Raw genomic sequence first — 22,044 nt, 5'->3', positions numbered from 1 at the left:
GGCCCCACAGGGCCATTATAGCATGCGCTGGCCAGAATGCACTCTGCCTACTGTGCCCAGCTCCCACGTGGCACCTGGAAAGAGAGCGCCCCTCTAGCGCTTCACATTCAGCACACCCACTGGCTCCCGCCCCAGTCCAGCCAGCCCAGCATCCGCCCCAGCTGCTTCCAAGGACGATGCAAGAACCGTTCAATAGCAGCTAGGGGATAATCAGTCGCCCATAAAGGTCGTCCCCCGCCCCCGGCAGAGATTGGCTTTAGCCCCGAAGCTGGAGGTTTTATATCCACCCCATTAGCTGTAACAACTCTGGATAATTCTTGTGATCCACGGAAATGTCCAGTCCCTCTCTGAATCTTGCTAAGTCTTGAACTCAGTGACATCCAGTGTCAGGGAGTTCCACAGGCTAACGTCACTGTGTGCAGAATAAGTATTTCCTTTTTTGATCAGTTTTGAATTTGCTCTTGAATGGAGCCAGGCTGAGCAGATGCTCCTGAGTCCCCGTCTCTGTCCTTCTCGTTATTTAATCCTCGTTCCATCCGTCTGGTCCCGCGTCTTCACCCACCGCAGCATGAGCAGCCTGCTGTTTGTAACCTCCAGGGGCAGCTCCTCGGCGGCCAGTGCTTCAGCCTGGCTGGCTTTGCAGTTGGGGGGCTGGGGACATTCTGAGCAGCTCCCACATTTGCTGCCCGAGGATGGAGAGGTTCTCACAGCTGCTGGAAGCTGTGCTTCGTAGCTCCTTGAGGGCAGCCTTGCCGTCTGTGCCTCACATCCCAGAGAGCCTCTGGCACGTGTGACACATCAGGAGAGCCCTGGAGATCTGCCCGAGCCCATGGCGGGGCCAGGATCCCCTCTCCACATGGGTCTGCGATAGCCCCAGGGCGGCAACCAAAACACAGGGAGTTGTCAGCATCTGTCCAGAGCCCCTACGTGCTGGCAGGTGACGTGCAGGACTCTCCCAGCAGTCTTTGATACATCCTTTGGCACCAGCGGCCTCTGCCCGTGCCACCGATATGGCCTGGCTGCATGGCTCGTATGGCCTCCATGCCCCTCCTCTGCTCATCCTTGAGCTGTGGGGTCCCCAGCTCAGAGAGCGTGGATTTGCCTTCCTGTCCGCTCAGCGTTCCTCCCCGAGCATGCTCACCACTCTGACCCTCCCGAATCGGTGTTGGGGGTGGCGGATCCCTAGGGCCAGAGGGACTTGTCCGCCCCTTGGGGTCCTTGTCTGGGGTATTCCCCAAGCACGCCTGTACTCTGCCCACGTGTTGGGATCAATGGAGCTGTGTCTGGTGTCCGGGTGCGGCACAGACACAGTACTGCCTCCGAGAGCTCCCGATCCTCACAGCCAGGACAGATGGGAGCAGGGCGCAAAGAAGCGAAGAGACTTGTCCAAGGTCACTCAGCCAGTCGGTGGCAGAGCCAGGAATTGAATGTAGGTTTCCTAGGCCAGCGCTTTCCCTGCTGCTGCCCGCTGGGCCCCTGAGATCCAAAGCTGCAGCTCCCCCAGCCCCATCTGCAAAAGGATCAAAGAGAAATTGACCCAGCAAGGCCGAAGATCCCTTTAAAGGAAATGCTGGTGGAGAAGAGCTGACCGGATAAGTCCCCCCAAATTCCAGGTCTTTGGGGGAGGGGGGAGGATTTACTGGCCATGTCCCCGAAGGTTCGGGGGTAAAGCAGGGATGTTGACGCTGCTGGAGTGGCTGGAATAACAGCCTGCCCTGTAGCAAGTCCATTTTCTTTGGGGGAATGACAGCCTGGCTCTGATTTCAGCTCCTCTCGACAACTCGCCCCTCAGAGGAGCGAGAGCTCAGGGAAACCCGTGTCAGCAAAAGGACCCAGCTGCTGCGAGCTGGGCTGCTGCAGCGGTTCGGGGTCTTCTGAAGAGTAACTGTCTGTGGGGAAGAGAAGAGGGGTTGGGACGGTGGGAAAGGCCAACAAAGGAAATGGGGGGGGGTGCAGTGCTCCCTCCCCCCCATCAGCTTCCGTGGTGGTTGTGAGTCTAAGGAGGGTTGTTACGCACGCACGCACGCATACACACTCTCTACACCTGCTACCATAGAAGGGGGACAAAAACCAACCAATGCAAATCAATCTGACTAATGAAAGCTTTGCTGTGGTATGTGAGGCTCGCTAGCCAGGGGCCACAGAAGGGCCACTGTCCGATTCCTCGGGCTAATGTAAGTGTGGAGTAATTCTCCTGACTCCAGGAGGGTCATTGGGGTGAGCGAGCTCAGAATCTGGCACGGGACGGTCACCCTGCGCATGTGCCAGCGTCCTGCTGAGATCAGGGGCTGGGCTGCAGGAAGATTCAAGTGCACGTGTGTGTGTATTTGCACGCTTGTAGAGCCCAGCGCTGCTCCAAGTGTGACATGCTCGCACGTGCGCACGGTCCATCCACCAGCTCTTGCTCCAAACCATCTTCTCTCACACACACCCCCGTTCCCTTCAGTCACTCCCCCATCCCCACCTTGCAGCCACGCCTTCCTTCTCCAGCCTTGCGGAAGCCAACTGACCGGGGAAGAAATGCTGCCATGTCACAAGCAGTGGAGTCCATTGGGAGATCACAGAGGCTGATGCTAACAGGAGCGGCGCCAGGGTTTTTGCCGCCCAAGGCAGCAGCGCTCCTCCTCAGAGCATTCGGCGGCGGGAGTCCTTCCGCTCCGCGTCTTCGGGGCGCTTCGGCGGCGGGTCCCGGAGTGAGTGAAGGACCCCGCCGAATTTCCACCGAAGACCCAGAGCGGAAGGACCCCCGCCGCTGAATTGCCGCCGAGGACGGCAAAATGCCGCCCCCAAATCCTGCTGCCCTAGGTGACCGCCTAGGGTAGCCTAGTGGAAGCGCTGGCCCTGGATGCTAATAGGATAACGTATTATTCCGGCTCCTTTACATACAAAATAGCCTGCATTGGGTCCCGCCTTCGTGGGTGTTTCCTTTAACACCAGCACTGGCCACTCCGCTGTAGCCTGCTCTCTGGCTGGGAACAGCAGAAGAGTTCTCTTGAAATCGTTAGGTTCTCTAGGGCGAGCGGGCAAAGCCCTTCGTGGCGTCAGCCCTCCGAGGAGGGGAGTTGTTGGGATGCTAGATGAGGCGGGGAGAGCAGAGCCTTGCTGGGAGAAGTGGAAACCAAATACCTTCTAATTTTCCTAGTCTGGCAGGAGGAGGAGGAGGTATTTTTAAAATATTGTCTCTGGCTGGCTGCTGACTCACCAGGCAGGTGAAGCGAGCGAGCCTATGACTAACCCAGCGCTAGCTCATTTTGGGGAAGGATCACGTTCCAGTTGACAAGAGCCCTGTAGCAGTTGGTTGTGCTGGAAGAGGATAAATGGCTTGTGGTTTTATAGTCGTATTGCACTCCTGGAAACAGGATCTTCTAATCCGTGTGTGCGCCGTACCTCGCCACTGCAGATCTCACACACCCACACACTAGTGTACACAAAGTTTTGTGCAATAGCTCGATGCATTTTAAATATTAAACTATATCAATGTAATGTACAGAGCTGTAGGCAAGCTACAGTATATAACAGGGACATCACATACACACAGTGTATGTAAATGTGCATTATCTCTATTGCATACAGATAATACACATGCAGAATAGGGACATTTAACTCGATACACTGTAAAACCATGAACCGTTTCTATATGCATACCAATATGTGACACACATGTTACGTGTGTGTGCGTGTGCATATATGTGTATGTATATGCAAAAACTGGAGACTAAATTTAATCATTCAAGTGTGAAATACAGGACTGTAGTCCTTTAAACTCCACCATCATTGGCTGGAGTTGCTACCACCCATCTGATGACTGGACGCGCCCATATGCACACGGTGTAGCTTTTGTGGGTTACAGGAAAACTACCATGGGCTATAAAAAGATTCTAAACACTTTTTTTTTTAAATTAAATGCATCTTTCGTGTCCCTCATTGTGACACCTGGGCACCTCTTTGAAGTATAACCGCCCCCGCCCCGGGTGGGACTACGAGAACCCCCACGAGGGTGCATGCCAGTCGGCTGCTGCTACTGTAAACTCATGCAGATCTGCAAAAACATCCGCAGCAACGAAGCCAAAAATATCTGCAGCAGTAAGAATAATTACCGTTAACCCCAGTTGGGTTCTGTGGGGAACGTCTCTGAACAACCGGGTGATTTGGCATCGGCTTGTCCGTGTGTGGGGAAGGCATTTGAGTGCTCCTTAGAACGGGCTGGAGCTGCAGACTGCCCCTCGCTGCGAACCTGCTGGGTTCCATTGAGAAATGTCCCCGACTCAAGGCCAGACTCCGGAATGCAGTTTCTGTGACAGGAACCATCATTACTGCCGCATGGGGTCACCCTAATCCTGCCCCCCTCCCCTCCGGCAGCTGGGCGGGGCCCATTTGGGAAGCCCTTTCAGCGGGGAGAAGTGAGCGAAGGCAAGGCAGGACTCCTGTCGCTCAGCTCCATTGGAAAGGCAGTTGGCACACACTAAGGCTGGAAGGGAACCCTTTGAGCCTGAGCTCCTGCCTGACACAGCCAGAGGAGTTCACCCGGGGATGCCGGCACTGGAGGGAAGGATTTTGCTTCTGCAAAGCCTGGGTTGACTCGGTGCCGTCTCCTCGTCGGATTCCAGGCTTGTGTCACACTGATGCCATAACAAATTTGCTCGGTTTCCAAGTAAACGACTGCTTGTTTTTCCCCTCGCTGCCAGCCTTGCAGATTCAGCCTGGGCCGTAGGAGGCAAGCTGTGAGCTTTCCTGTTCAAGCATCATCCCCGGCGCTAAAGAATTCTGCTGGCCCAATTCAGCCCTTGCTGACATCTGTGGAACTCCATTGTCTGCAGTGCAGGCTGCAGGAGCTCGGCTGAAGCCCTGCTATTGGCTCAAAGAGGCCCAGACTCCAGCTCCCCTTTGGCTGGGGTGGCTCTGCAGGCTGAAGCGGAGCTCCCAGTGTTGTCCTTAAGGGCAGCCGCTGGGGGTCTGCATCCACCCCGGGAGCAGATCTGCTGAGCTTACAGTTATTTGGCAGAGTCAGGTCACCCTGGAAAACTAGCTGCTTGTCCTAAGTGCTCTCCACTGGAGCTAGCCCCATCCAGCCCTTCCCGGGAACCCACAAAGCGGGCCCAGTGTGAGGCTGGGGTCATGTGACTGTTGGGAGTCCCCACGGGAAACACTGCCCATTTCTCATGGCACCGAAAGCCAGAATCTGTCTCGGTGCCCTGGCCCACGCCCTAGCCCTCGGCACAAGAAATGCAGCCTCAGCCTGGAATGGCTGGGAGAGGAAGGGGGTGAGAATTCCTGCTCTGAATGGAGGGCCCCGACCTTGACAGTCTCCCACCTCACCAGGAGCAAAGCGTCCTTTGTCCCAACCAGCTTCCTGCTGGGAGGTGCCAGCAGCCTGGTGGGAGAGACCCCTGCCAGCGCCATCCCACGGGGAGGCTGCGGCACCGGGCGGATTTCTCGGCGCTGCTGCGACATTTACTTCTTTTGAAAGTGCATCTTCTTCGTTAGTAAATATTTGCCTTTTGCAGGCACTGCAGCTAATTACTGCGCGGTCCCTCTACAACCTGGTGCTGTGGCTTGCAGGGGAGGGGTGCGACGGGCCTCGCCAGTGGCTCATTGAGAGAGTCCAGAGCTGGGGAACCCACCTAACCTGGCTGTCGTCCTGCCCCCGAGAGCCAGGAGTGCTAATCCCGCTGACGCCTTGGACAAGTCACTTCCCCTTCCCCGTCTCAGCCGCAGGCAGGAGCTAGCAGTTATACAGCGTTTCCCTCCCGCGCTCTCACACAGCAAATCTAGCTACGGAAAGCCTCTCAAATCCTGTCGGTTTTCGTGAGAGAATCCAGCCCCTGTTCTAGGTTGGTCTAAGCCTGCGCCAGCGTCATTGTGCCATTGGTTCAGACACAGCACAGCCTGCCTCGTGGCCCTTGCGGTCCCTTCTAACCCCGTGGGGCTGCGAGTCTGTGATCGGCTGAGAAACTCGCCAGGGCTTTTTGCCCTGGGGGTGCCTGGCCTGTGGGTTTGGGGAATCTGGCGGGGTTCTGAGCTGGCTTCCGGGCCTGTGCGTGGGTCTCTGTGGTTGGCATGCGTGGCGCCGGAGTGGGTGTGTCTGGGGGGTTGTGCTGACCTCGATGCACCGAGGCGATGGAGGAGTATTCAACGCAGCTTTGACAAGGACTCCTGGGCGCGGCGTCAGGGCCTTGCACCGTCTGCCAGCAGCACTAACCGCGGCCCCTCGGCATTGTTCTAAAACAATGCACAGGGCCTGGCCCGGCGAGGCCGCCGCGCTCCCGAGCGACGCACAGAGGGAGCTGCCTTCCCAAGCTGCTCGAATCCACCCCGAGCGTGGTCAGAGCAAGCGCTGCCCTGGGAGGGTCTGCGCTCCATCCGCTGTCCCTGCTCCCCTTGCAGCCCCCTTCCCCACAGCCCTCCCACGGGGACCGGGCGGCAGGGCCTGGCTCCCCATCTCACCGAGTCCTGTACTGTAGGCCATGGCTGGTAGGGCAGAGGAATAGCCCAGATTGCTCTGCCTGTCCCGTCTCCTCCCTCCCCACCTTCTCCGTGTGATCTGCGAGCTGCCCCCTCAGTAGGGGGCTCTGCTGGCGCGGCGCGGGGGGTCCTGGCCATTACGGAAGCTGTTTCCACCCCACTGTGGCTGTTGGCCATGTTCCTGCATCTCCCCCTGGACGCCTGCCCGGCTTCGCCAGGAATCGCTGGCTCTTTGGGATTCCTTCTGCAATAGCTTCTGAGTCTCGACTCTCGGCCCCCTCGATTCCCAAACAAGCTGGGGCCGGGGTGAGCCCAGCCCTGGAGTCATAAAACCATTCCAGCGCCTGCCTGTCTGTGAGAAATCAATGGTAAAGGCTTCTGCCCAGAATCCCCTGCATAGATTGCCCCGCTCTCCATCCCCGTACCCCTCCCCGCTGGCTTCTCTTGCTGGCCTGGGCTGTTGGCTGATCAGCCGTGTCTCTGCAGCCCCTGAATAAACTGCCTCCCGTAGCTTTAATTATTATTGAACGATATTCAGGGAGCAAAGTTTGGCCGAGCTCCGGGAGAAAGGGAAGCGAACGGTCTCTCTGCTGCCTCTAGCAGCTGTAGGGTTCTACCGCAGCCGTGCTCTCCGGCTGCAACTCACCCCCGGCCAAGAGCTCTCCCCTCGCCGGAGCGCTGAGCAGAGTTCCTGAAGAGAGGAGGCTGTTCTCTCACTCCCTCTGAAGTCATTTTTTTGCTATAAGCAGGAGCATTATTTGCTTTGGTATTTTAATTTAAAGCCCAAATTAAAACTAAGCGCTTAGATAAAACCACTGTGTGGCTCTAGCCCAATCCCTGTCTGTCTGCCGCTGTATGAACGGGTTTAGGGGAGATCCCCCCAGGAGTAGGAGGGCGGAGGCGAGCCTGGCGGAGGAGAGCACAGAGCAGGAAGAGCCCGGAGCACAGACCTAGTTTGTGGCGGAGCTGAAGCAGAAACCCGAACGAAGTGGTGCAGCGTTTGCATTAGCCGATCAGCCGGAGCAATAGAAGCCGGCCGGGAAGATAAAATCAGACACATGTTTTGACAGAAACACTCCCAGTTTCCACAAAATAAATAAATAACCCGACTAAATTAAATGTACAGCACCTCAGCGAGATGCTCCCGCCGCTTCTGCGGGCGCTGTCTGAGTCTGACTTGGAGCATTTGGCTCTGCGAGGTGCAGAGGCCGTGAGGGTGGGGGGCTCCCCCAGTGGTTGGGGGTCTCTACAGCCGGCGGCAGGGAAGTTAATGACCTTGCTGCCTTTGCCACAGGATCGCGGGGTACTGGCAGCCCCAAGGCATGCAGCCCGCGCTGCTTGCTTCCAGGACAGTCTTCTCCCGCTTGGCCCAGACTCCTGCCACAGAGCCAAAAACAACAGTCATGCTCCCCAGACACATGAGCCTGAAATGCTGGGGGGGGGGGGGAACACTCAGCAATTTGTTCTTTAATTCTAGGGAACGGGGGGGCCGCCAGTCTGTGCTGAGCCCAGTGGGGCCGTGACTCCCCGCCCTAGCCCCTGGGGTACAGCAGGCGGGTTTTCCTGCGGACAGAGCCTTGCCCCCAGCAGGCGTCCGGTGAGAAGTGTTGTTGGGGTATCAGTGCCCCGTGCCCCGAGGAGACACCCACAGATTGCCTGGCTGTGCTTCCGCCAAGCGGCGAAGGGATGGGGCCGTTTGCCAGGAGATTGGAAATGACCCGTCCCCTCCTCCAGAGCACCCTGGCTCCTGGGGGTGGGGTCCCCTCTCGCTCCGCTGGGGCTGGGGGGTTGACAGGGCTGCAGGGTGATTTGGGGTTTAGCTCATGGCTCCTCCTGGATGTGGTGTCTTGGCGAAAGTTGTGTGTAGGTCAGGGAGGCAGGAACCCAGTGGGTACAGCCAGCCACTGCCCTGTTTCTGGGGGTGCGATGCCCAAGCCCCTGGCGGGGTGTGTGTGACGAAGTGGGACTGTTCTTAATGTGTATTTGAATGCTGAGTGGGGAGTGTTGGCCGGGGAAAGTTGCAGGGGAGGTTGGCTGGGACGGTCTGCATTGGGGATGGGAGACTGGCCTTGCGGGATGATACCTGAGCACGTAACATGAGAACCCAGGAGGGGGGTTGGAGCCAGGTGACACTTCTGCCTGGGAACTGGACAAAGGCTGGGGGAGGAGCCGGGGGAGACGCTGGAGGGAGTTTCAGTTTGGAGCTGGCTGGTGTAATGGAGGGGAGCCCAGACGGGGCTCTGACCCCCCAACGGGGCTGTGGTGTCCCTGGGACCCTAAGATGGACCTAACTGAGGGGGTCCTGTTGTCTGTACCCTCAAGACCTGTCTTGGACTGTGTTCCTTTCGTCTAAATAACCCTTCTGCTTTACTGGCTGGCTGAGCGTCCCGGCGAATCGCAGGAAGCCGGGGGTGCAGGGCCTTGTCTCCCCCACACTCCGTGACAGTGTGGTGGACTGGCAAGTCCTTTGTTCTTTGGCTGCCATTGTCTGGCTGGGCTCCCCTCCCTGCGGCGACCCAGGGTGTGTGGGGACAGGTTTAACTTTCTCTGGACTTGAATCAGCACCAGTGATTCTCCCGCCCCCCAAGCATGGGGAAGTTCTCTGTTGATGATGGCGGCTGCGTGGTGATGTGAGGATGCTCGGAGATCCATTCCTTGCAGCTGCCGGCCTGGCCCGGGGCCCTACGGGGAGTTTGGGCAGGCGGCTGGCTTGCTAGGGCGGATCAGGGCCGGGACCGCCCCGGAGGTGAAGTCTGGTTTTGGTTGGCCTGTTCTGTCTCGTTCCCGCACCAGCCCAGCCCCACGCATGGCAGCCTGCAGCACGCACCCTCCCCTGGAACAAGCTAGCGAGTGATTCATTCATGGATTTAGCCCCTCTCTCGTTTAATGACGAATTAATATTTTACAGCAGGGGAACCTATAAATCACAGTGTTAACTGCCTCGTCTGTGCCTGCCTGGGGAACTGGCCCCTGTCCTGCCCCCACGCCCAGGGTGCCCCGTAGAACCGCCAGTGGACACAGGCCTTTGCAGCCCCCATGTGCGGGTCACGCCTGGCTGGCAGGAGTCCCTAGGAAAAGAACTGTGCATTCAGACGGCAGCTCTGTCTGGCCTGTGCACAATGAGGAGCTGGCATCGGTTGGCACAAAGAAAGTGACCGGGGTGGGGGGAGCTTGCTCCTTACATCTCATCCTCAGAGTCTGGGGGGGCGTTGGCCCGTCGTGGTTAGGACGGATTTGGTGACCCGTTATGGTGACTAAAGACAGTCGCTTTAAAAGCCCCCGTCGTGCTGCAAGGCCAGATGGGGAAATTCCATTCAGCAGCCCTCTCCCAGAGACCATCTCCTGGCATGGGGACAAGCTGAAATCCTACGGGGCTGGAGGCTCCAGCATCCCAGACCCGGCTCGGGCCTCTGGGGCAGCAGAGCCGGACTCTTGTGTTGCTGAGCTCGCTTGGAGCGTGGGGGAGGGCAGCTGAGAAATGGGCTAATGCAGGATCCCCCAACATTGGCCAGGACCAATTACAGCTCCTCATGACAGGGCTATCCCCTCCTCCCCCCGCCCCCCCCCCCCCCCCGACACACACACACACGGCTAATGGGCTTTGTCCCTCTGCACTTCCTCCCAGCCCCCCACGTCCCCCGCCCAGCTGCTTTTCAAATGGCCCGTGCTCCCTGCGAGAATTTCCTTTCAGAGCAATTTCTCTGCTGCCCGAGTCTATTGAGGTGCAGCACTCAAGCTGACTAATGGACCCGCGCAATGGCTGCCTGCTCTGGCTTTTGCTGGGGGGGTCGCCCTGCAATCAGCCGGGTGGCCTCCCCCGCCCCGCACATTCCTTGCATAACTTCTAATCGGTCCGGCGCTGACCCTGCAGGGGGTTCGGCCTGGTTCAGGGAGCAGGACCCAAGCGAGGGAGGCCGCCGGCTGGCCCTGCGCCGGCTTGGCCTTTTTCTTGGTTTTAATAAGATCCTGCCAGGCCTTGTACAATCTAATTCCTACATGCAAACTAGCCCAGGCCAGGGGCTTTCAGCATCTGCAGCTTAACGGGTGAGGCTGGGGAGAGACCACCGGCTGTCTTGTCTGTCCATCCAGCCAGGCACCTGCGCCCACCCGCTTGCTCCACGACTTCCCCCTCTATGACCCCGATATGCTAATGCACGCCTTGCTAAGCCATCAGGCTCCCAGTCAGGAAGCCAGCCCTCTGGGCACCATGAACTTGTTTAGGATGTGAATGTAAATAGCACTCAGACAGGCAGGTGATCTAATACCCTGCTCTGGAGAGAACTGCTGGGAATCCTGAGCAAGCATTAATTGCGAGGGGGCGGGGGGAAGGGGAGCTGGGTTATTGCTGGGGGGGGGCAGCTCGATGAGGTTGCAGTTATTTCTCCCCGGGCTCCGGCAGCTAAGTAGGGCTGGCTGCTCTCCCCCGTGCACCCACTCACACCAGGGCCCTGCACCATCTGGGAAGATCTCGGACTCGGCTGCGGTTGCTAGCGCTCACAATGGTTTTATTTCATTGGAGGAGAGGCTCCGGCCAGCTTGAAAAATGTTCAATGCTTTTTTTTAAATGAACCACTTCGGTTTTTCTCCCCTATCCCCCCACTTAATTTTTTTATTTTATTTTATTTTATTTTATTTTGGCTTTTCTGACCAGTTCCAGGTCAAAACCCTTTGGATTTGATTCTGTTTGATTTCCTCCTCGGGTCAGCTGGTCAATTTAATCCGTTAGGGACATTTCATTAAAAATGTGAACAATGTTTATTAAAATACAAAAATACACTTGTTTCTCAGAGTACAGTCAGATTGTTCTGGAGTTGCTCTTTCTGTTCTCACCCTTTAGATTTGAATCCTTTCACTTTATTTTTTTTAAAGCTCAGATAAGAAAGGAAAGTAGTTACGTTGGAAATGCGCACGACCTCCCCCAACGCTTCCCTGCTCCCCAAACACCTTTCCCGAGTTACTTTGGGTGAATGTGACAGGGAAGAGAGCCTTTTTCCCCCTTCTAGGGTTCACCAGATGCTCGCGTGAGCAAGAGACTTTCTGTCAATCTGACGATTCCCCCATGCGTAATCTGGTTGCATTTCTATAAACAAGTGAGAGTATTTCTGCCTTGCAGCAGCTCTGGTTTGATTTGCTCCCACCCCCACCAGTTGACAGATATCTAAAGAGCCCTCGATTGATTGGGGAACCCCAGCAATTGGGGAGGGGGGGGAAAGCTTCAGCTCTTGCCACCTTAAAAAAGATGGGGAAAAAAAAATCATAAAATTGGAGCATGGTCTACAATCATCTGTCAGCTCTCCCGCACCATAGCTACACACACGCGCACACACACACACACACGGCTGCTAGGATGTCCTCTAGCCAACCTGACCTAACCTTCCCTCGCTCCCTTCCCTCCTGGGAAAGTCACAGGCGCACACACATGCTCCCTGTGCGCAGTGGGTTAAACTGAACTGCAGGAATCTGGTGCAGTGTGGAAGCATTTGACTGAGAGCAACGCCAATTTCTCTCTCTCTTTCACTGCTCTTTCTTTAGAAGCGCCGTTGGGATACGTGAGACCCACGGAGCCGGTACACGCGGGCACACGCACAGCCCTACTGAGATACATGGCAAAGATTGGCATTTTTTTGTTTAATACATATATATATCTAGCCCCACGGTCTCTCCAGCTCCTCCCCCCCCACCCCCACAAAAACCCCATTATTGCATTTGTAACGTTTTGGCACAGTACACATTCTTGGTGCGCTTTTTCCCTTCTTTTTTTAAATAAGATAAATCTGTAAATATCGACGTTGGGCTTTCAGAAAAGATCTTTGTAGAAACAGGTTTGTGTTGCCGCATTCTGTGATACTTCCTTCCCCCGCTCCCCGCCTGTCCCTTCGCTAGTTGTGTTCTCAGCCTCGCTCCAGAAAGTCGCTCTGGCATTGGTTTGGTTTTAGATTTAGATTTTGCCCCCCCCCACCCTTTTTCTTTAAATAGAACTTACAAGTTAGAAAATAGGGTTTTTAATTTTAATATAATCTGCTTCTCTTATCAGCCCATAGATTTAATATATAAGCATATACAAGAAAAAAAGTCTCTCCCCCACTCTGTACAAAAGTTGCTGTCTTGTTTTGTTTTGTGCATTCTATTGCATTTATAATTTCTGAAAAAAGTCATATTTGAGTTTCCTGTACTTTGTCCTTGGTGTGGGTCTGAATTATATAAGGTTCAGAGATAGTGGTTACTGTGGGGTGTAGCGAATTCCCCAGGCTGTTTTCTGTCCAGTGGGCCCCGTGGGCCGGTTTGTAGGTGTTGTAGTTAATATGGTCATGAATTGTTGGCAGCACAACTGCCCCCTCACCTGATACGCTGGTCGGAGCCGCTGGAGCCGCCGGCATGTCCTCGTCCACCTGAATGATCTCCACGGTCCGGGCGGCCGTCACCGTGCTGCGTTGCTGGTGCCGCTTGCGAAGTTTGTAAAAGACAATCAGCATGGCCGCCGCCAGCAACGTCACCGCCACGAAGCAGCCGATGATGATCTTAGTGGTCTTCATCACCTCGTCCAGGCTGGTCTGCATTTTGTCGTTAGTGTCCGCGGTGGGCACCGCCACCTGCTTGGGCGTTTTGGTGGTCTGGATCAGCACCGTGGTGGTGGTGGTGTACGCCGGCTGGTACCCTGTTGAAGTCGTTGGCACTGGCTTAGTGAATTTTGGGGAGATGTCTTCGGGGGAGATCTCTGTGGTTTCCACCGTGACGGTGGTGAAGAAACTGTAGTTGGAAGTGTTGAGCTCGGCCGTGCTCACGTTGAGGTAGGCCGAGGCATTGGAGTTCCCTGCCACATTGGTGACCATGCACGTATAAACCCCGGTGTCCGTTAGCAAAACATGGGAGAAGTTCAAGGTCCCGTCATTGAGGACGGATATCCGTGGGTGGTTGGACGCGTGGCTCAGAACGGTCCCGTTAGGCAGCAACCACCTCACAGAGGACATGGAGGGAGTTCGGCACTTGAGCTCCGCCACTCGTCCTTCAGAGATGTTTAGATCCATGGGGGCGTCCATGATAAAGGGTGCGGAGCACTGGAAGGAGGTCTGGTCCACCTCCACCAGGAACTTGCCCCTCATGTGCATCGGGGCGTGGCAGCGCCCGCAGCAGGTGGAGTTGGTGGGGATGTACTCCCGCAGCCACCAGGAGAGCCACAGGATGTCGCAGTCACAGCTCCAGGGGTTGTGGTGCAAGTGCAACTCCACCAGGTATCTCAGGGGGGCAAAAAGGTCGTGCGGCAACGAGGTCAGGTTATTGTGGGCCAGGTTGAGCTCCACCAGCGAGGTGAGGTCGTCGAATGCGTTCCGCTCAATCAGGCTGATCTGGGAGTTCATAATCCACAACTTCTTGAGAGACTTTAACCCATGGAAAGATCCTGGCTTGATGTCGGGGAAGTTATTCCCCGACATCTCCAGTTCCTCCAGCCCCACCAGGGGCGTGAGGTTCGGCATGTCTTTAATGTTACACATCCCAAGATTAAGGTACTTCAGGTTGTATAATCCCTCGAAAGCCCCCTCAGAAATGTACTCCAGCTTCTTGAGCTCGCCCAGGTCCAAGCGCATGAGGGACGGGACCCGGTTGAAGGCGTACGAAGGGATGCTCTCGATGGGGTTGTTCCTGAGCCACAGCTCCCGCAGCTTGGACAAGTACTCGAAGGCCCCGCTCGGGATGACGGTCAGCCAGTTGTCAAACAATTCCAGGGTGTTGAGACTGGCCAGCCCGTTGAAAGCACCCACCTCGATCTGGCGGATGGAGTTCCTGCCTAGCTGCAAGACCTCCAAGTGGTGCAGGTGCCGGAAGGTGTCCGCTTGGATCAGCTGGATGTTGTTCTCCATGAGGTTGAGATAGCGGGTGTTGGAAGGGATGCCCTGAGGGACCTCGGCCAGGCCGCGGCGCGTGCACACCACCTTGCTGAACTGGTTACTGCAGGAACAGACGGAGGGGCAGTTCGGGGCTCCAGCCCAGGCAGCTGCTGCAGACAGAATCCACACCTGCGCCGTGAGGTAGACGACCGAGAGCAGGGCAGCGTTCCAGGTGTGGTGCACAGTTACCTGCCACAAGAGCTTCATGATGTGGCACGTTCATAATTCACCATCGTCCGGGATTTGGCACAGAAAGGAGAAGGGGCCCTATTCCCCCGGCTTAAACCAGCTGTTCATTCCTCTCGCCAGCTAACAAAGGGGCGGGGGGAGGGAGCTCGGGGGGGGGGGGGGATCAGGGGAAAATGGGGTAAAAAAAAAAAAAAGAAACAAAGCAAAGCAAAAGCCCCCCCCAGCCGAGCCCCCTGCTCTGTAATTGGCACCTGCCTGGGGAGGAAGGGGTCTGTGAGCTGCTCTTTAAGCTCTCACCGCAGGACGCCGCTCCAGCCTCCCCATCCCCTCTCCGGTTCAGTTTTGAATTAACAAAGGGGAAGAAGGGGGAGGGGGGAAGGGGAAAGGGGGGTGAAAGACAAAATGGCTCCTAGTAAATCCAAAGCAGGAGCCGGGAAAGCAGCGTGGAAGGAGCCCGGCTGGAGGTGAGGCCCGTTCGGCTAGGCAGGTGCATAGTTGCCTTCTGCCCCAGGGAGCAACGCTGCCAGCGCTTTGCAAATGTGTCCTTGGCTCCGAGCGCCGGCTGCTGCTCGCAGCTGCTGGGGCCGCTGCTCCATCGCTGGAGCATGCACCCTGCCCCCCCACCCCCGCCGGGAACAGCCAGACAAGGAACCAAAGAGAATTGCTCTCTCCGCTCGCTGCCCCTTTGCCAGCCTCTTTCTCCGCTCCGTGCTCGCTCCCCTCCCCACGGGGGGCTCTGCTGGGGCTCGCCGGAGGCTAGTGGTCACTCTGCACGCCCCCCCTTCCTCTGTGTGCGGGGCTGCGGTGCCTTGCCCGGCTGCAGCCTCCTCGCGCTTTGCGGCGACCCGGCGGCTTCTCCGGGGAAGGGGGCGCGCGGCCGTGGGGGGGGGGGGGCGCTCTAAAGTGCCGCTGTCCTGCTGAGGGGAGCGCGCCAGCGTTAGCGCCGAGCCCAGGCTTCGGCACAGGCTGGGCAGGGCGGCCGGCTCCCCTCCCGCGGCCCCGGCCGGCTCCCCCGCGGCTCTGAGGTAGTGAGTTGTGGCGCCAGCCTTCCGGTGCCGTTAACGTCTTTGTTGCCCGTCGACTGCGGCGGCGGCGGGAGGAGGCGGAGGCGGCGCAGCAGCGGCACAAGTGGCGGCAGCGGCAGTAGCGGCGGCGTGAGACGCACCGGACCCCGGTAACATCTTCCCTTCCTACCCGTGCCGGCGGCAGCCCTCTCCCCCGGCGCCCGGGCTCCCCGCGGCGGTGCTGGTGCAGGCGGCAGCCGCGCAGGCTGCTCTCTCATCCTTTTGTCCTTCAGTGGGAACGTGAATGTACTGCTGACGCATCGTGTGCTGGGCAGAGCGGGAGCGTGATGCAGGGCTCACAGCCTCCCCCTCCTCTGCTTCCCTCCAGGGGTTAACGGCCAGGCTGCCTTCGCTCGCTCCCTGCAAGGAGGGCCAGGGAGCCGCGCCGGGAAGAGCTGCTTCCGGCCGTGCTGCTCCAGGAGGAGGCAGGGTGGCCGCGGACGGGGCGCGGGCGGCCCCCGCTCCCCCGCCCCGCTCCCCCGGCTCTCGGGGTAAAGGCCCAGCGATGCCCTGCTGAGCGCGGAGCTGGCTGCTGTCCGGGGGCCCGCCGGGGCCTGCGCAGGGACAGAGGCAGGCAGCGCTGAGCAGCTCAGACCGTTCCTCTGCCTCCCCCACGTGCTCCGTCCCCGCCCCCGGGTTTCCCAGGTGCACTCGTTTCACCGAGGAGGGGAGTGCGGCTGGGCGGGCTGGGGAGAACGGCCGTGTCCCGGGGCTCGGGATGTCTGAACTGAGTTGACCCATAGCCCTTAACGGTACTGAGGGGTGTCTGGAGCTGCGCCATCCCGTGACCCCGGGGGGAGGAGGGGTGTCGGGCATCGCCCTGTCCTTTGACCCGGATGTGTGTGTCTGGAGTTGCCCCGTCCTGTGACCCTGGAATGGGTGGGGGGGTATCTGGAGTCACCCCCTCCCATGACCCCGGGTGGAGGAGGGGTGTCGGGCATCGCCCAGTCCTGTGACCCGGGTGTGTGTGTGTCTGGAGTCGCCCCGTCCCGTGACCCTAGGGGGCAGTTGTGGGGTCGCCCCATCCCTTGTTTCTGGGGTGTGTGTGTCTGGAATTGCCCCATCCCTTGACCCCAGGATGGGTGGAGGGTGTCTGAAGTCACCCCCGTCCCGTGACCCCAAAGGGTAGAGGGGGTCTGGAGTTGTGCCATCCCTTGAACTTGGGAGGAGTGGGGTATCTGGATCGGGGGGGGGAGAGTGGGGTCATCCCATCCCATGACCCGGGGGGGGGTGTCTGGTGTTGCCGCATTCCGTGACCCCGTGGTGGGAAATTTGATGGGGGGTCGCCCTGTCTCATGACCCATGTGTGTCTGGAGTCGCCCCGTCCTGTGACCCGGGAGGCGGGGTAGTGAGGGGGTCGCCCTGTCCGGTGACGGGGTGTGTGTATGTGTCTAGATTCACCCGGTCCCGGGGGTGGGATCTGGAGTCACCCCCATCCCGTGACCCTGAGGGGTGGGGGGGTCTGGAGCTGCATCATCCCTTGAACTTGGGGGGAGGGAGGTGTCTGGAGATGCCCCATCCTATGATTGGGGGGGAGAGTGGGGTCACCCTGTCCCATGACCCCGGGATGGGTTGGGAGGGGGTGTCTTGAGTCACCCCCGTCTCGTGACTCGGGGGGGTGTCTGGAGTCGCCCTGTCCCGTGACTGGGTGTGGGTGTGTGTCTGGAGTCGCCCTGTCCCGGGGGTGTGGGTGTGTGTCTGGAGTCGCCATGTCCCGGGGGTGGGATCTGGAGTCGCTCCGTCCCTTGACCCCAGATGGGTGGGGGGTGTCTGGATTCACCCTGTCCCGTGACCGGGGGTGTGTGTCTAGAGTTGCCCTGTCCCGTGACTCGGGGGAGAGGTGTGTGTCTGGATTCACCCTGTCCCGGGGTGGGGGATCTGGAGTCGCCACCATCCCGTGACCCCAGGATGGGCGGGGGGTGTCTGGAGTCGCCCCTAGGATGGGCGGGGGGTGTCTGGAGTCGCCCCCATCCCATGATCTGGGAAGGGCTGGGAGCTCTGAAGTTGACCTGTACTGGGGGGGGCGGGGGCAGCTCACTTGTAGCCTCGTGTGCCCTGGAGCACGAGGGGCAGGGGCAGGGGAGAGAGCAGTGACCGGGGGGAGGGGAGGGGGACTGTGATCCTGCTTGCGGCCCCTCGCTGGCTCCCCATGCCCCAGGACAGGTGTGTGCAGCCTGGCTCCCTTCTTGGGGGGGCGGCAGGCTGGGGTGTTTGTGATGCCCCTTCGTGCCCCTCGTAGCTGGATCCCGCCAGGGCCGGGGCTGGCCGGCCAGCACTTCCCCATCTGCCAGGGGCTGCCGGGGAGGCCGGGCGCGCTGCCTTGCCAGCTGGGGGCTCTCAGCTGATGTTCCACGTGGCTGCTCGGTACCTCGTCGCTAGGCCAGGATCCCAAAGGGCTGCAGGTCCCTTGCGCCTGCAGCTGGCTCCGCCAGGCCGTGCCCTCCCCCCCCCCGGTCACGCCGGAACAAGCCTGGCTCTCCACTGCCCACAAGGGGAGGCTGGGAAAGCGGCGGGGATGGCTTGGCAAGGCAGTGGGCACGGGATGCCACCCTGCTGCGTGGCTGGTGGGCATGCCTGGCTTCTCCAACCCAGTCTGGTGAGTGGGGAAAGGGAGCGAGTTGTCCCCCGAGCAGCTTCGGGTTCATTCCTTCCCCCCCCCCCGGGGCAGACGTGGCGTGACGGGCGGGAGGGATGGTCTCGGGGTTAGAGCGGCGCCCTGGGTTTGTACAGTGCCTGCTCCTGCCTGGGGCCTGGTACTGCCTGACAGTGACGGGGCTTTGCAGCTGTTTGAGTGAGACGCTCTCGTGGCCCTGTGCTGGGAACAGCGCCGCGAGGGCGTTCCCTGGGAGCACGGACGCAGGGTCTGCTGTTCCTACCGAAAGCCACCCAAACTTGGCAAGTTTGCGGGTGCTCAACAGACATGTTAGTTCGGCAGCTCAATGCGCCGACGATTCCGTCTGCCCCAAGCCGGCATCAAGCCCTCATGCTGCCCGGCCTCCGCCCGCACCATCCCTGCAGAGACTGGCCGTGCTCCAGTGTGGGGCTGCAGGCACCGAGGCGGCACTGGACTGAGAGCAGGGGCCTGGCTCTCCTGTGCGCTGTGCCCCCACCCACTGAGGCGCAGGGAGGGTGGAGAGGAAGAAGGGAGCAGAGAGGGGGGTGGCAGGAGCCGGAGTGAGCTGCGTGGGTAGGAGCAGAGTGGCCCAGAGCCAGGCAAGGAGCACGGGGCAGAAGGGGCAGTGCCCGTGAGAGCACGTTCCCCTGCCAGCTCCTCGTTCTCAGCTGTCCGTTGTCGTGGCGAAACCCGCTGGCCAAGCCTCTCGCCCGTCCCCGCGTGCGGACAGGATAACAGTCTGCTACTGCTGCCGGTTTCTCCATTCGCTCACGGGGTCCAGCTCCGTCGTGTGGGTCAGAAGATCCCAGCCTACTGATGACCCAGGCTGGGGGTCAGTGGGGCTCCATAAGGTGGAAGGTCCGTTTTTTCAGGGGGGTTATTTTGGAAATTACATCCAAAAAACCCAGGAAAAGGACGTTAAGGGAGCAAAGTGGAGCCCCCTGCAGTCAGGAAGGCCACAATTGAGGTTATTTGTGCAACCTGAACTCTGCGCCCTCGGGCGTGATGACATGATCTCATAGGTTTTTCCACACCGCCCTGGAGGTGACTGAGGTGGGGCAGTGAAGGAGGCTGGGTCTGCAGAACCCCAGCCTCCTTTGCTGCAGACAGGTGTGCAGTGACTGAGGCAGGGGATGCCGGAGGAGAAAGGAGGGGCTCGCGGCGAAGGCAGTCGAATGCTGCCCGAGAGAACTGGATTCTCCCCCAGCCGCCGCCCCAGGGTTTCTGTGCGGCGCTGGATAAGTCACAAAGGAAAATGCTTGGTTGGCCACCAGCTGGGGGGCCCAGGAGAGACGCCGGGGGCAGACCTGGAGAAGTGCAGTTGAACAGACAGCGCTATACACATGCTAGGTACGCTGGAACACCAGCCCCTAGGTGTCTCGAGTTGGGTGCCAAAAATTAACAGACTTTGTTGACAATTTTGGCCTTAATCTCTCCAAGTCTCAGCCCCCAGCTGTAAACGGGGATGATAATCCCACCTAATCTCACCGGGGAATTGTGGTGACAAATCCACTAACGTGTGTGAAGCGCTTGGATACTGGGGTGAGAGCACCACGGAGGAAAGCACTCGGTGCGGCGGGGCCTGGGGCAGGTGAAATCAGGCCTGGGTCGCTCGCTGACGGAGGCGGGAGGCCTGTGGAAGGACAGCGCCCATCCCATCTCATGCTGCAGAGAAGGGTGCAGCGCTCCGGCATTTCCTGACTTCTGAGTGCTCCACTTGGCCACCTTCTCGCTCCTTTAGGGTAGGTTTTGGTGTGTAATGGACAGCCTGCCGGTGAGGGTGGGGGAGCCATATTGACAAGCGGGGTGGCCTGGCACCTCTCCAAGTGCTCCCACAGAGCAGGGGAGGCGAGCTGGATCTCTGGGGGCCCCTGAAGCAGAGTGCCCTTGGAGAGCCAGGGCAGATGCCCGTGACCACGCTAGGTTTGGCTGGAGAGGAGCGACCGGCGCTGCCGTATTCTCCGGCTGTGTCCTGGAGGCGGGGTGGTAGTACCGTGTGGTTGTCTGTATCGCGTGCTGCTGTGGTTGGGAAGCACGAGCATTGAAATGTTTCTGTCCAGTGGGGAACGGCACCATTGTATTGGGACGAAGGATCTATCCATCGGTGATGGGACATGCTCGGGTCCCGTCACTAGGCTATCGCTGCTGCTCTGCCCACGAGACGTGGGTGCGTGTGGATTTTGTGCCCTTCGCCACACAGTTGTCCCAGTTCCATGCACAGTCACTGACTCGGTGTAGAAATCCAGTCGCTGTGCCCGCCCGTGGCTAGCTAGACCCCACTGGGTGCACAGCTGTGGTCACTCTAGGGGGAAAGTTCTCGGGCAGGTGCACACTGAGACGGCGTGACCAGCTTGCCCAAATGGACTCTGAATTCCAGGAGGCGCTGCCTGGCTAGCGGGGACCTACGCCCGGTGGGAATGCAGCGGCTCGGACTGGTTTCTCGTGTCGCTCTGTGTCCTGGCGGCAGGCAGAGCTGGGTGCACAGGTCTCGGTTGTGTGGCGCTGGAGGCTGTTGGTGGTCGGGGAGAGCTAGGTTTGTGCCTGTCCCTGGTACGGAGGGTGTGTGCCCCCGTTTGCGGTTGGAGTTCACGGTCTGGGGAGTCCAGTGGCTCCCCGGCGGCTATCCGTCATCCCCCTGGCTAGGTGAGCACAGCTGTTCCTGTCGGCCAGGCCTTTGTCAGCTGGGGCGTAGGCTCCTGTCGTGCACGCCGCACGGGGCTGCCCCTTAAACTCACCAGGGAACGGGCACAGAATTGGGCAGCTGTGAGCCAGTGACACCACTGCTCCGCATGGAGCCTCGGGCGCTGGATGAGGCCTGCGTGGCTCGGGGCTGGCCTGTCGGAGGGACGCGGCCGGAGCTGCCCTGGGTCTCGGAGAAGGAGCTACCAGCTGGGCATTCTCCAGAAGACCCCCCCTCCCCATCTGTAGCCCCAGCCTGAGGACTTTCAGGTCGTGCTGTGCGGCGGGGGTCCTAGTGAGGACTAGGGCTGGGGGAGGAGCGGGCGGCTGATTGCCTCTTCGGGGAGGAGCAGCGACTGGGTCTCGGGCTGCGTTTTTAACGTGTGCCATAAATCAAAAGAAATGGTCCCTTGGGCTGGGCTGGCCCCACCCCAGGCCGGTGGACTAGCCCAGGATCCCATCGGATCGCTGCAGGGGTGGGCCTCCCCTCCTCACCCCGTGTAACACCCCGGGCCCGCTGGAAGCAGAGCGTGGGCCGTGGTGCCCGTTGGCGAGGGCGGGGATCCTGCTAGCGCCTGTAATGGATCGGGAGGGTTTGCGAGATGAGCTGGCTCTGCTGATGGCAGACTGCCGGGAGGAGGGGGGTGATTAGGGTTGCTATTTTTAAATACTTGGTGCGCTCGACGCTGTGGTGGTGGGAGCCCTGCCGGCACTGAGATAGATCGGTCTCATTTTGCCGAGCTGGCTACGTCGGGTGGAGAGTAATGGCATGTAATTCTGTCTGGCCTAATGGGAATCGCTCCCCCCTGCTCCTCCCCGTCTGCCCTGCCTGATTTCATCTCCGGCTCGCACGCTGCCACCGCAGGACGGCCCCGGGAGTGAATGGAGCCTGGGCGGGTGCTGGGCTGGCATAGATAGCAGCTCGTTCGCTCCCTGCCCGGCTCACTCGGGAGAGCCCCAGCTCTGCCATGTCCTTGCCTCGCTGCACCCCGGTTACTGGGGTTTGTGGTGGGGCAGCGCCACGGACCCCGGGCTGGGCGCTGTACAAACACTCCCCAGAGCTGGGCCCTGCAGATACGCCCCATCGCCAGGTTCTCCAGCTCCAAGCCCCGCGGAAGCAGGTCTGGGGCACGAGGGGGAGCAGTTCCATGGT

At 59.3% G+C, this 22,044-nt stretch overlaps 2 protein-coding genes across 2 annotated transcripts in view; one reads left to right on the top strand and one right to left on the bottom strand.

Annotated features, from left to right (window-relative positions):
• SND1 (staphylococcal nuclease and tudor domain containing 1) overlaps positions 1-22,044 on the top strand; it is a 434,812-nt gene that overhangs the window by 368,373 nt on the left and 44,395 nt on the right. The window lies entirely within an intron of this gene.
• Positions 12,615-14,552, bottom strand: LRRC4 (leucine rich repeat containing 4). The gene has a single exon (XM_065423345.1). The coding sequence runs from the start codon at positions 14,550-14,552 to the stop codon at positions 12,615-12,617; it is 1,938 nt and encodes a 645-aa protein (XP_065279417.1).

The sequence above is a fragment of the Emys orbicularis genome, chromosome 1, assembly GCF_028017835.1.
Source record: "Emys orbicularis isolate rEmyOrb1 chromosome 1, rEmyOrb1.hap1, whole genome shotgun sequence".
In the NCBI taxonomy this organism is placed as follows: Eukaryota; Metazoa; Chordata; order Testudines; family Emydidae; genus Emys; species Emys orbicularis.
Note: the sequence above shows the minus strand (reverse complement) of the source record. Positions and strands in the feature narration are given on the sequence as shown.